At 47.2% G+C, this 15004-nt stretch overlaps 1 protein-coding gene across 1 annotated transcript in view; it reads right to left on the bottom strand.

Annotated features, from left to right (window-relative positions):
- Positions 1–10955, bottom strand: part of ITPKA (inositol-trisphosphate 3-kinase A) — a 37227-nt gene extending 26272 nt beyond the window's left edge. Inside the window, exon 1 of the mRNA XM_074867819.1 lies at positions 10265–10955. Within this exon, the coding sequence (XP_074723920.1) occupies positions 10265–10768 (504 nt within the window). The 5' untranslated portion in view covers positions 10769–10955. The remainder of the gene's footprint in view (positions 1–10264) is intronic.
- Positions 10956–15004: the final 4049 nt, after the last annotated feature.

Genomic DNA, 15004 nt, shown 5'->3' with positions numbered 1-15004 from the left:
TGAGAATTGCTCTGAGTTACTCACCTTAAAGAAGGACAAATAATGTTTGCTTCAGGCTGAACAATTCTGACAAAACTTCAGTTGTTTCCAAGTCTAAAAAAAGATACATATTGATCCCATTACCAAATTTCTGATGACTCCTCTGGAAAGCTTTTTAACCTTGAATTGTGAGGAAGGAGCCTGATATTTGACAGGAAGAACAGAAGCCAACCTGAACAAATCTGGCAAATTACAAGAACCTCGAGTTCATTTGCAGTAGACACTCATTAGTCTTTAGAAGTTACCTTCTGTGGAGATTGCTGGGCACAGCACACACAAGGGACTGCTGGAGTTCAGCCGTGAAGGGGATGTTCAGCCATCCCACTCTTCAGATACAGGAGGCAAGCTTGGGGAGGCTCAGCTGTGCACCTCGCTTTGCCCGATACAAGAGGGCCCTCTCTCACTGGGCCCGAGAGCCTGTCAGGGTACAGCGTGGCCACGTGGAACGGATCAGCCTGCCCTGGCTCCCGCTGCGACACGCGCTTGGGAAGGAAAGGGAAGGGAAGGGAAGATGAAACACCCTTGTCACGGGTGCCTTCCACTACTGAAACCTAGTCAGATGCTCTGAAATCACCACCTCTGCTGAAAATCTCCCCTGAGCTGTGGCAGAGGCAGTGGTCTTCTCTTGTGCTTTCACATGACCAGTCTTACGGGCAGACACGTTACAACAGGAAGCTGCGTGATTCTAATGCAGGCTAGTCAAGAGCAAAACTTTGGAGACTAGGGAGGTAAGAGGGCTGTGATAGGTACAGAATACACACAGGCAAACAGGAGGGGCATGAATGGGATGGGTCAGGAATGTCACTGGAAATGCGAGGGGAAAGACTAGACAGAAGATCAGAACTTAATGGGTAAGCAGACTATCGCTTTAAAAAACAAGGAAAATAAATTCTCAGCAAAAACACATCAGGAGAACATGAGACAACTGTAGTAAGAAATCGTCATTCAGTCAGGCATTGAAAATATATGAAATAAGAGAACTAAAGTGACTTCAGTGTGTGTATATTAATATTCTACAGTCTTTAATTACAAGCAGACATAGTACTTGATGCACAGAATGCACGACTCCAAACTAATAAACATCTGTTTCATATTTCTGATCAACTCAAAGGACAAGTTACAGTTCCATAGTGACGGATGCCATGTGTTGCAGGACCTCTGTTTCTTCATAGACAGGTATGCAGCAAATCAGGCAGGTCACAGGAAGAGAAAGACTGACTTGCCGATTTAACACTGCTTAATGCTGATATGGAGAACTGCTCGTCTTTCACAGTGTCCCTGGGAGAGACTACGCAAGTTCATTATACAGACTTTCACCATGGCCACTAATTGTATTTTTCTCATTCTCCTGTTGACTGACTTGAACGGATGGGTCTTACTGGCAGAAATGCTGAAGATTTGTACCTGCAGCCGAAGTTAATAGGAGCTGTTCTACAACACTGCTCTACAGTATTGTATACCCCTAGGTATTAGGAAAAGCAAAAATTGACACCTCAGGTCAGGCTTTCAAAATTAGTGGGTACTTTTCATATTAACCTATATCTCCTTCAGTATTTTCCCTATAAGAGATAAATAAAACAGTTTGCATAACAGAGGTTGTGAAAACAAATTCATTAAAATTTGGAAAGCACTCTACTACTGCAGTGATGGCTGTCTTAAGACTTCCACACTACTCCATAACTATGTTTACAGCAGATTTCCAGTAAGTGAAGTAAAAACAGTAAAGTCAATGAGGACAGAATAAAAAATAGGCTGCTTTTTATAGAGTAAGGAATTGTTTGTTTACACTGAATGAATAGGAACTACAATATGTTATTATATAATTAAAGACTATATCATAAGCTCTGCAGAAAAGGGTAAGCATTGCCATAAAGAGGATAACTTAGTTTGTACCGAAAACTTCAATTCTGAAAATTTAACTTTTTGAGTACTCTGTTTTGCATTTGAGACGTTATTAGAGTTCCAATGCAAGCTTAATTCTGCATCTGAACAGGTTCTAGTAGCGGAAGTGTTTCACCCTCCCTTCCCTTCCCAAGCAGAGGGAGACAGGGCGGGCTGATCCGTTCCACGTGCCAGCGCTGTACCCTGACAGGCTCTCGGGCCCAGTGAGAGAGGGCCCTCTTGTATCGGGCAAAGCGAGGTGCACAGCTGAGCCTCCCCAAGCTTGCCTCCTGTGTCTGAAGAGTGGGATGGCTGAACATCCCCTTCACGGCTGAGCTCCAGCAGTCCCTGGGTGCACTACATACAGACTTCAATGAGCACCAGCACCTCAAAGGTGAGAGGTAGAATCCTACATTTGATTCAGCACTCCACCACAGGAAGCAAAGCAAGTAGAGCACAGAAATGACATGCTGTCCACGGTGAACATTGCTGAGAAGAACCACTGCAGTGTTCTCAACTATAGGGAGCTGCTTGAGAAAAGCTAAGGCACAAAGAAAGCTGTGTTCTCTGTAGCAGCTCAGAGCAGTGAAGGCAGCTATAGCTAAGACTGGATCATTTTATGTCAGGATGTGGCAGAGACCAGCGGACAGAAGCAGTTACACTGACAATGAACGATGATTTCCTACCATCACTAGAGAACAAAGGCATTCTCTTTCTGTGCAGTGTTCAGTGTAATTTACCAAGAGATCTTCCTTATCTTCCCTTATCACATGGAAGTTGTATGAAGACTACAGCAATTTGCACTCTCCTCTGATACGTCACAAGTGACCTGTGCCATTAGCACTAGCTCTCTTACCCACACAGTTCCGCGACATCCCAGTTTCCTGTTAAACAGGTAATCATTTGGTGGACTGATGAATCATTCACATTTCAGTGCCAATTACATCCAGACAATAACGTGTATCTATACCTCTGCTTTATCACCTGTAACCACACCTCTGTTATTAACGTGGCTCAAGTATGGATGAGGTCAGAAGGCTGATGAAGAACTGCAAGTGTGAATCTGAGTAAAATAAAGGTGGTATCGGTGGGCTGGGGTAAACAGTTCAAAGAGCTTGCATTCACTGCACCACCTGACTTGGATATTTCAGCCTGTAGATAAGGAGTGTTCCTGGATTCTGGGTCACTGCCAAGCTCCCACAAAGCAGCGTCTGTGTCATGCTTGCTATAGTCACCAACTGGCTTGGAGATTCTGTCCTGAGCTCTAAATCTGGATCATGCCAGGTCTATGATATTGCTTCAAATGAGCTGCCAACTGGTCTTTGGCTAACTTCTTCCCAAGCTTGCCAAGGAATAGAGGGTTTGGGAACAGGCAACAATAGCCAGGCCTGATGGGTTCAGGGTAGGTTTCTTTAGCATCAGTCTCACACTTCCATGTTTTGGAATGTCAAGGAAAATTTCATCCTTTGTGGGAAGCTCAGCATTTCTTGATATAAAAACCCACCCAAATGCTGCTAGCTATGCATTATCGCAGAAAGCATTCTCCGTTACTGACAGGAATGGATCGGTTGAGGACTGGTAACAATACACTGGTGTGTTTTCTAGTGTGGCACTGGATGAACAGGTAGCTCTCCCTCTTCCCTACGGTTTTGCTCAGAATGAGATGATTCAGACTAACACCTGCTTTTTTTTTTTTTTCCCCTATGACATTTTTCCCCAGGTATGCTATGCTATGGACAGACAACACTATCTTGCCCAAGTGGGGAGCTTTTTAGAGAAAGCTCTGATGGTAGAGAAGGTTGATAAGAGCATTTAAAAATGCAATCTAAACCTACGCTATGCAAGATCCAAATTAACATGGACTGACAAGCCAATTCTTTCTGCCTCAGCCCCCTTTCTCTGCAAAAACTACACTGACAGAGAAGGTAGAAGAGAGACAGACAGTGAGTCGACCAGCACTGTACAGTAAGACAAGATCCCTTTTTCCTTCCAAGATGTGCAAGAATAACATTACCTTTTCTGCAATCACATTTTATAGATAATCACCACAAAACACAGTATGATGATCTTTAGTTCTTGTCTCAGTCACTGCTAAGCAAAACAGCTATCTACCGCATAAATAAAATGTGCATTCTCAGCTTCCAGAAATATTAGCTTTATTAAATTGCATCATATTGTGATCATTTAATCAAACTGATTCACTTTAACACATTCCATTGATAATAAACCTTAGATGTGAGTTAGGAGATTATTCGTCTATGTTAACTACTACTCATACAATTAAAAAAAATGTTCACCCTCATCAAACCAGTCTAATGGGGCAAGAGTGTCAAAATCCAAAAATATACAGACATGCAAAGTTTCCAAACTATTGCTCCAGCCACTACCCTTATTCCTTTTGAGACTGGCATGAGTTTTCACAAATAAATCTTCAACTCTGCTGAGTTGATGGTAGCTTGAGAAAAATCTGCTTAGGTATGCCTTCTTTAAATATGAATGCATCACCCGATGATAAGTCACTGTTACCTTCTTTCCAGATGTAGTAAGAACTATAAGGAGGTTTGAACCGTAGAAGTGCACATATAGTGAAACTTCTATAACATACCTAATCCAACAGGTCCATAAGAAAAATACATAGAGCTCTTTTCACTTTTAAACTGTACACCAAAGCAACAACATATCCTTTAATGTATGAAAAGTGAAAACTATCAGAGGGAAGTTGATTCATGAGAATAATCTTGTAACCTTTAAGTCACCAGTTCAGATATACCGAGGATCAGAAGCTCTTAACTGATAAGACATTTAATTACCTCTCTCTCAACTGATTTGGTAAGAGCTAACTCATTTCCTACTAGACAAGAACCCACATTACTAATAAACAGTCACCACTAGAACTGATACTGCTGATGTTTCAATATACTCCACCACTTGTGTGTACAGTGGAGAAGAAACCACCCTCAAACTGAGAGAAGGCTCTGAATTCAGACTTTTGGCCCAATAACTGCAACATGGGAGTGTGGAACATACTCTACTGCTGCTCACCTAATATTTGTTCAGTATACAATAGAAAGATTTCAGTATACAGGCTTATTATAAATCAGCATTTTTTAGAACCTTGAAATGCATTCAAATAAAAATAGATGTTCCATGAGCAGTAAACTAATGAAGCCCGGTTTCTACTTGACTGGTATCTACTGTCCTGGACCCTTATCAGGGTACCTACAGCTTGTCACTGTCCTCTATAAGCTTGTGCCAAAAAAACTTCCAAACCCTGTCACATTTCCACATCCCCCCCACAATTTCCTCACCCTCCTCCCCTGTCCCTCAACTAGTGCCTTCCACATTCCCTAACCTCACCAGCCCACAGCACTATATGCTCCCTCCCATACTTTCTCCTTGTTCCCCTCAGGACAAGAGACACTACCTGCTGCGGCTGGCTCAAGCACGTAAGCACGGACCGACTAGCCAGTACGCACATGCCAATTTGCTAGTTAGCAAGCAAAACAGAAGACAACTGTTCAACTCCTCTTGCACCTTCTCCCCCAGAGAAGAAAAGGTATGCGCTTATTTTGGTTTCCTCTCTGATCTCTGTGGAACTTTAAAGAGCTCTTGAAGAAACTTTGAGATGTCTATGGCACTGCCAAATTTGGCTGAAATCTACTAAAGTTGTTAAAATGGAATTGATAGAGTGATTACACAAGCTTTCTTTCCTTTGGAAAGTAGGCTAAAAACCCATTAACAGTCTTACTTATGTCATCCCTTCATTCCCATTCTTCATTTAAAAATAACAATTCTATTCTACTGCATTAGCTTATGTAACCCACCCCTGAGCCAAAGTAGTTGAAACTTTCGGTCTGCATCTATTAAATGTGCATGCCTCTCTATGTGTTTGTCCATTTTAAGGTGCTCGATATTATGAAAAATAATGGTGAGAAGATCAGTGAAACCAAATAAGCCTCACTAACGACTATCCCCCAAAGTTGCTGAACTGGTATCATTGCAAGCAAGCACTGAACTGCTTTTTCTCTAGCAAGCTGTCAGCTGTTCTCATGGTTACAGATCTAGGAATTTGGAATGACGGGTCACAGTTATGAGAACGAGTAGATTTATTTGGCATGTTTCTACCTAGTAAATAACATTCTCCTATGAAGAGGACAAGAGGCTGCTGTACATTGTCACGGTGTTTATTCTCTGTGAAAACCACTTTTTAAAGTCTCTGTCCCAACAAAGAAGGTGCTAACCAGACTTAGGTATTTCTTAAAATTGCTCACTCACAGAATGAAGACAAAAATATATAACTCTTGCACTCTCTCCATTACTATAAATGGACCACTGGTGCTTTCACTGCAAGATTCAACTGTGTATATACACTTCCCAGATGGCGTGAAGCAAGGGTAGAAAAGCACGCTTCCCATTTAAATGCAAGGGAAGGAAGGAATGTTAACTGTTGTCATAGCGTAAAAATCTATTCTGTCAATTGGCTATTTAAAAAATAACCAGTAACTTTTGATTAAGTTAACTGTCAAGATTTGTGAAGCTCCAGCTATGGTGTTATGCAAATTACATTAGCACAGCTATGCACAATTGATTTTCACAGAACCACAAGTTCAGCTAACGGGACAGCAGCAGAAGAGGCTTCTCTCACACTTCCAACTCTTCACTGCTGGAGGGGTCTTCCTCCAGGAAAGCCAGGGCAGTCCAGTTTCCAAAGCCTCTGTTAATTACTGCAAAATGAGATGCGGAACTTGTGCCGAGGAACTGGAACACCACCCACAGAGCTTCTCCAAAAGGTGGGCCTGCCTAGATACGAACAACATTTCGATCCTGCTGAGCCAGGCTGGAACTGTACTGTAATCGTCAGTCATCAGGCCCAAGGTGAACACCCTTGGGTTGAGGTTCCCCCAACAGGGGCCCTGACACTCCAGGGACATGCCCACATACTGAGCTCAGTAAGAAACAAAAATTTAACGTTGTCATGATGTGTCAGTTCATCCAACCCAGAATGCTCTGTGAAACGCTTAACTGAATCACTCATCCTCTCGGAGAGCTCTCTGTTTGCCTAGTGAGCTGCCAAGGAGAACCATCCTCCAAGGGGCACAGTCGGGGACAGTGCTCCCAGACTTACCATCCCAGGGTTTAAGGACTGATAATGCCAGGGCGGCAAGCCCTGTACTCAGAGGAAGGGCTCCAGAGCTTCCTCTCTCTCACGTGGGCCTGCACAAGGTAGCTTGAGAGCCCACAATATTTCAAAGATCCAACTGGGTCTTGATTTCCAGGTCAACAGTCGAGAGGCCTCCAGCCAAGAGGCCTGGGAGGGCCTTCTTCAGCTTCGGTCTCAAGCTCCTGGGTCTGCAGATGGAAGCCTTGAAGCCCTGATAACAGGAACATTATCAGAACTTCTGCTCCCGCAGTTGAAGACCTGGCCAAGTTTCCAAGGTCCCTGCTAAGCACTGGGGAGTCTGGTAGGCTTGACGGTCCAGCAGTCCTCTGAGCACTGGTGTGAGCTTAGTTATAAGGTGTCAGGCTCCAAATTAATTTCTAATATTTCCAAAGAAAACTCTAAGGAAATTCCAATACAAGGGAAACTTTAAAATGTCACCATTTCCCATGAATTAGGTAACAGCAAGTTTGGCCGACCTCTGATTCCAGTTTCCTTCAGAAAAACCTCTATCCTTTGTGTCCCACCCTGAGAACAAGCCTTCATCTATTAAAATATATACACCAAAACCGAGAAATATGAACAAAATGTGCCAATTTGCCTCTAAACAGAATCTTCAAAATATAAAACCACTCCTTGGGTTATCCTAAAATTTCTAGTTATTTTCACATGTGCCTGCCTTGAACCCAGAGCCTTCCGTTCTAAAACATACTTACTCGTTCTGCCTCAAGATTAATTAGTAGAAGGACACATCCTGTAAAGTTGAACCCACGGAGGTTCGAAGCACAGACTCCTACTTCGGCATGCTATGAGCTCACTGCTTCACTAAAGAAACAGCATCTGTAAAGACTGGACAGCTGAGCACAGGGATTGCTAGTACCACAGCCCTGTCCAGTATGAAAAGACATCAAACACGAGAACAAGCCTGTCCCGGTCACCTCCAGGTATCAGCAAGCACCTGAGATGAAGGGCAGTGTGCCTGACCACAGGGAGAACAACAGATTCCCGGGATTCAAGCTCATGGTGGGTAGTGCAGCAAGGAAGGGAGGGATGAGCTACATGAGCAGGCATTACGCAGATGAAAGATTTGGCCCATTTAATTTATTAGGCAGAGTCATGAAGTTGTGACACTTAGTTCTGCTGGTTTAGAATCCTAGGTACCAGCCCCAGCTCTGGTTTGCCAACTTGCCACAGAAGTGATAATGAGATAAGGAGTATCAGTCATAACGCAGGCTCCTGGTGGGCAGTTTGCCCCATCTTCCCCTGCGCTGCAGGTATGCAAAAATAACTCAGTCTTTAAAACCGTGAAGTATTTTACCAGTTGAGTGAATACTTACTTTACCAATGAGACATTAAAAAATCCTGCAGCTGCACTAAACTTGGGAAACGTGCAAAAACTTTTCAAAAATTGAATTCTCATACTACTATTAAAGTTCTCAACTTCCCACGCACCTAAATGAACAGGACATTCTCTTGGAGTTTAAAACATTTATAATACAGCTATTTTTAGTTGGTCTATAAATCATTGTTAAAGGCAACCTTCTTTACTTTCAAAATTTTTTTCCTGTAATTAAAAGGTGACTGAAGCCTTTCCCAATTCTGCAGTGCCTAGAAACTTCATATAATTTAAAAGAAAGGAATACCAGCCACATCCACTTATGCTGTATGTTTTTGATACACATGTGGCAGGCTACGGGGAAGGATACAGTTCTAAGGAATGATTTAGGACTCAATATTGTATAAAATACCAGTGATTTCAGAGATGCAGAAGCAAAACCTTAGAGGTAGCAAGGCTTCTTGCCTGAAGAATCGGGTTTGCTTCAGTCTGTATTCACAGACAAGTTAACCAGACGCCACCATGACATCTCAGAGTTCTCTTCCGTGTTGCTAAAGTGTTACTGCTAAATCCTTGTTCCCTATTAACCACGCATATAGCCCACTGCAAACTGCAATAGCAGGGATATTGAGTCAAATGATCCTGCACTCCTTTTCCCTCTTTCATTTCTATTATTCTGCTATTTTCACAAAATCCCCACTAGCATAGCATGTATTTGAGAAAAGAAAGCAAAACAGTAGAATCTGGTGCGCAGGGGAAACAACTACTATCTCAGGATGAAAAATACAAATTAAGTAGTATTATTATCGGCTTCTTGACATGCAATATGACAAAGTACAAAACGTTCTGTTTTTTTTTTTCTCTTCCAAAACCAGGCCACAAGTTGATGCAAACAAAACCAGTATTGCACACAGCATTTTAGCTCCTGTATTATGTGTCCTCTAAAGTAGTAAACCTACAATTACCATGAGAAAAGTCCAGCTGGAGGTATCCCCTACAAGTTGCATTACTTCTTGCTTATACATTTTTCAAAACATATGTTCTGCTTGAAAACAATTCAGTGCCAACGAGCTGGCAGTAGAACAACAATTTAAGTTGCGGTCTCAATAAAGGTAGGAGGGGGAATTTGCTAAAGCAACGTATTTCAGTTACAAAACCCCAAGAAGCATACTATAAGGAGTCAGGCAAATAGATATTAAAGATCATGACAAAGCAACTAACTATATGCCTTTAAAAGTGAACTTCATGGATGAAAGCTGCCAAATTACAGAGGGGATTTACTGAGAAGAATGTGTTGCTGCCAGAACGGACAAAAGCACGCATTCTACCCATTCCAAGCTCCTCCCCATCTCCTGTCATGCTCACAGCAAGGAGCAGCTCAAAAATTGACAACCACAGACTCCAGGATTGAAAGAGACAAAAATTACCTGCTGGTAAATGCCTGGAAAAATTTTATTTTGAAGATCTGATAAAGGAGACTAGGGAAAAAAGAAACAAAACAAAAACCAACGCACTTATGATCCAAATACGTCCCCCCCTATTCTTGGGACATCAAGCACAGTTTCACAGTAGAAAGGAAACAGCGCACACCTGGCCGGGCTTTAGAAGAGCCAACGTGAAGCGGCAGCGTTTCTCACACAGGCGCAGCAACCTGTGTCCCGTCGCACTGCTGCCGGCCCCGAGGCGGGACTTTCCCGGAGTTTTCGTGGAGTCGGGTCACGGCAACCTCACTCCAAACGGGAGCGCCTGGGGACCCCGGGGGGCAGCCGGCAGGCCCGCCCGCCCGGGCAGAGCGGAGTGTCCCAGCTCCCCCCCCCCCGCCGCCGCCGCCGCGCCGCGTTCCCCTCTACCTGGTTGGTGTCCTCGCCGTGCTCTAGGTGCACGATGCCCTGGCTCCTGCCCTCCGTGTCGCTCAGCACGTCGTCCTCCGAGTCCTCCAGGAGGGACGAGGAGCCGGTGGAGGAGAGCGAGGAGGTGGAGAGCCTGCGGGACTGCAGGTGCAGCGAGCTGTCCGTCCTCAGCCAGCCGCCCTCCGGGTGCGGCGGCCGCGCCTGGGGGCTGCCCTGCGCCTCCTCGCCCTCCTCGGCGGTGACGGTGAGCCGGGGGATGACGGGCGGTAGCACCCCGTTGGGGGGGCGGCAGCCCCTCTTCGCCGGGTCGGGCAGCTGCCGGGCGGCGGCGGCGGCCACGGCGGCGCAGCGAGCCTCGAAGAGGGAGCGGAGCTCCCCCACGCTCAGCCGCTTGGCCCGGCTGAGGTCGGGGCTGTTGTGCAGCCCCGCGCGGGGCTCCATGGCGCGGTCGGCGCCGGGCGGCTGCCGGGCAGCGCCCCAGGGCCGGCGGCCGGGGGCGTGCATGGCCGGGGGGGAGCGCCGCGCCGCCGCCGCCGGGGAAACTTCTTTGTGGCTCAGCCTCCGGCCGCTGCTCGGAGCCCGGCGGAGCGGCTCATGTCCAGCCCGCCCTCCCTGGGCAGCTCTGACTCACCCACGGCGACAGCCGGCGGCGGCTACCGTGCCCGCTGACCCGGCGCCAGGGCCATGGGGGCGCGCTGAGCCCGCCCGCCCGCTCGCCGCCACCGCCCCGCCCCGGCGCTGAGGGGAGGAGCGAGCCGCGCCGCGCCGCGCCGCGGGGAGCCCCTGCCCACCCCTCTCCCCGGCGCCGCCCTTTTGGTTTCGCTTTCCCTGAGGTGGCCCCCGGGGAGCGGCCTCAGGGTGTCCCGGCGGGGCGGGGCGGGGCGGGGCGGGGCGGCTCCGCCACCCCCCCCCACACACACACCACCACCCCCCTCAACCCGCCGCCTCCCGCCTTTACCTCTGCGCGCGCCGCCGCCCGCTCCAACGGCCGCCGCCTCACGCCGGGTAACGGCTCCCCGGGCACGGCGGCTGCGCAGCGCGGGATCCCCCGGCCGCCGGCGCGGCCCAACCCCGCTGGGGGCAGGGGGGGAGCCCTCGCGGGGCTCCGGCCCCCTCAGGGCTCCCCGTGGCGCTCTGGGGTTTGTGTGTGACTTCCCCCCCCCCCCCCCCCGCGCGGTGGTCGCTGCCCGGCCCCGGTGGCCGCGCTGCCATGGCGGCACCTCGGCACCCCCGGGGCTGGCTCAGCGCTCCCCGCGGCGGGCGGGGGGGCACGGAGCTGCCGCCAACCCGCGGGGACCGGGTGGTTGTGCGTGAGGGACCCGTGCAGGGCGTCCGCCTCGCCCCGCCGCGCTGCCTGGGCCGCGCTCGGTGCCTCCGGCGGTTCCCGCCGCCGGCCGGGCCGGGTTTGGCGCCTGGCGGGGAGCGTCCCGCGGAGGTTTGCGGCCGGGCTGTGCCGACCGGGACAGCGGCTGCGGGGCAGAGCCGGCCGCCTGCGAAGCCCGGATTTTCCCTCAGTCAGCGCTTTGCCTGCTGAGCAGTGCTTAATCAGGCGGCCTTAAGCCCCAGGTTGCTGAGATACCCCAGCCCCCTCCACGGAACGAATTTCAGCAAGTAACCCCCCCGCCTCGGTACTTCTTGCCTGCTTCACTCCCCCTCTTCCCCTAAACCGTAACCCAGGGCTGCGGCGGGTGCTGCAACGGCAGCTACTAAGACCTTTGGAACAGGAAAGGCGTCCTACCGTAGGGTTACATCAGCTGAGATGATTAGTAAAATTAATCATTTTAGAACCAAATGCTAAAGTCTTCAACTTCGTTTTTGCTCATTTATCTCATTGTTTCCTTGTACTCTCCCATCTGTCTCCTGCCATCTGTTGTCTCTTGCCTGGGACTTGGGCTGCGAGCTCCTTGCAACAGAGGCTGCGCTCACCCAACACCTAACGCAGCGCAGCCCAGACCATGGCCCCGACTCCGTGGCCCTCTGATACTACCGATAATTTGTGAACCCATCTTGATTCGTTCAGATTATTCGGTTGTGGTTGACTTATTTTACAGCCCGATCTTGCAGATAGTCGTTGAAAAAGTCTGTTTGAACAGGCACCACACGACATGCCTTCTGAGGCAACGGCCGTGCCCACAGCTTGCAAATGCCCGGGAGCAGACAGGAAGGCAGCCGGGGAACTTCATAAATAAAAATTCAGGCGTTTTCAGATGTTATTCTAGAATTAGGTGGTGCCTAGCTAGGAATTTGGGCAGTCTGAATTTCCAGCTTAAACGGCCAAGTCTTGTGGTGGATTCAGTTCTTTGTGTAGAAGGAGTGTGGTGGATTTAGTTCTTTGTGTAGAAGGAGCCGTGGGAGTTCTCCCAGTCTGCTGCCAAGGTGTATGTGGCGGGTGAGGCAAGGGTGACAGCTACCTGTAAAAGTAAAGGCACTGGCAGTAAAGTGCAGAAGAAAATGGTTGGCAGTGCAGCTTTCCACCAACAGAGAGAGAGAAAACCAAAGGAGGGTATTCCTCCATGGCAGACCTTAACAGGTTTAAATTCTCTCTGAAAGAAGATACAGTCATCACTTTTGTTATTAACTTTGTAATTAGTTTCAAATTTTATAGTGCAGAAAGGCAGTGTCAAAACATGAAGACTGATTAGGCCTAATACATACCTAAAGTCAAAACAGTTTCATCAAAAGCATGATTTTATAACTGATGGTTTTATAAGAAGGCTCCCAGTGGTAAATTTATAGAAAGAGCAGAAAATGCAGAGGCCAGTTTTAAACGGTTATCCAAGATTACACACACACGGGTTGGACCCATTTAGCTAATCTATATAGCTGTGGCAGCTCCCATCTGTGGACAAGCAAGATAGCAAAAGAGTTTATTCGGAGGAAAGAGGTTAAGTGCGAGCTTTGACAGGCCAAACAGGAACCCTTTGGGGAGCCCTGCTGTACGTGGAAGGACAGTTCGGTTTCCAGCCTCTTTCAGCCGTTGCTCTGTCTGCTGATTCTGCAATTACAGGATTATGTGTGGTCTGTGATTAGGAAACCTTGTTTAAAAGGTTTCCTTATTTAGGAAACCTTAACCTTAGCAACGGTTCTGAGACCACCAATTCACTCTACATAGGGCTAAGATTAGTTAATAGTTCAGTTATAAAATATAATTTTAAAGGATTTAATTTCAACTAATGAGGATAGAAACAAAATATATGCAATACATTTAATTTTAATAAATGAGTACATGTATAAAAATAGGAAAATGTCATTTTAATAATATCAGTTAGTAGTGATTGGTTGGATAAGATTAGATAGGTTTAGCTCACTGCTTTTATAGCATATCAGCTTTAGAGAGCTACTGATCTGTGACGTTTGTGTAAGATTTAACTCGAAGTCTTTCAACACTACCAGGAGAATAAGGAGATTCTTCAGTCAGTTGGGTATCACCACTTTAACTTGTAAGTGTACAACTGTTTTAACAAAAGGAGCGGTGCTCATGTCCTGGCAAAGTGGTAATGACTTGTACTTTCCACTTGTGAAATCCTGCATTCCTGACAGCAAAGGGCTGTCAGCATCCATTATTGACGCTTGGCAAGAGCTGGATATGATAAGATACAGATCTGTGTGTTCCTGTTTTCCAGATGGGTAAACTGATGTACAGACACTACATGAGTGAGTTGACTACAGGCATATAGTGAGTCAGGGGCAGAAACGGGTGCTTCAGGTTTGCTCTCTGCTACTGTAACCACCAGATCACGTTCCCACCTCCAGGGGTAAAGAGTTTTGTTTATCACAGTCATTCTGATTCATATCAGTGTTGCTTCTCACTGCGGGGTTTCACATTTCATACACTCCTGCTACAAAAAGAACTTTCTGCCTGTATTTATATTGGCAAAAAAACCCCGACTATTTCATTCCCATGAAATCCCTTTCTAAACATTGTTATCACTAACATATCGCTTATTTTTACTTCCTCTCAGTTTGCATTCCCAAGGGGTGTCTAAGCCTTGGCAATACAAAGGCAAAGAAGATGCTATGGACACTTCTAACAAATGTGAAGGATTTCACATAAACAACAGTTTAAATGCGATCTAGAGGAGAGCCCTGGGTTTAACTTGGCCTGCTTAGTATGTACAAAATACTTCATTGCCCACATGAGACTTCTCAGAGGGCTTAGAGCATGACAGCTGAGAAACACCATGTCCTTCAGTTCCAAACTGAGCACAACCTAAGACCTGAAAAGTAACTCAGAGTTGCGATTTGCCTGTCTCTCTTGGATGCAACTGATAGAAGGAAGATAATAAGTAGCTATAATATCTCTTTCAGGATGTAAATGGGGGGGAGAAAAGAGGTGGGTACGTTTTCATCTAGGAAGGCCCTTTTTCAGAACTTGAAGAAAGGTACATGAGCCTGAAAGCTGGTCGGGCCTGAGGGAAGATCCCACCTCGCCACAGGCCTGTCATGACTGAGGCTAAGGTTCCCCCCGGTGGCTGAAATAAAGATCCCAGCTCCACCTGGAAAGTAAAAAAGACAAGCGAGGGATGGGCTGACTTCCCGGCAGGAGCAACTCTGCGGAAAGATGACTCTTCTCCACCCAGAGAAGGTGGGAGCTGAGCAGGCTGTGGGCTGGTGAGCCTGGTGTAGCTGGCAGAGTCGCAGGGGCGGCGAGGGCAGAGAGCTTCATCGTCTAGACATCAACTACAAACGGGCTGGGGACCCCGGCCGGGTGGTTTAGTTGCTCTCTCTTTGTTGCTCACT

This window comes from Strix uralensis, chromosome 4 (genome assembly GCF_047716275.1).
Source record: "Strix uralensis isolate ZFMK-TIS-50842 chromosome 4, bStrUra1, whole genome shotgun sequence".
Classification (NCBI taxonomy): Eukaryota; Metazoa; Chordata; class Aves; order Strigiformes; family Strigidae; genus Strix; species Strix uralensis.
Note: the sequence above shows the minus strand (reverse complement) of the source record. Positions and strands in the feature narration are given on the sequence as shown.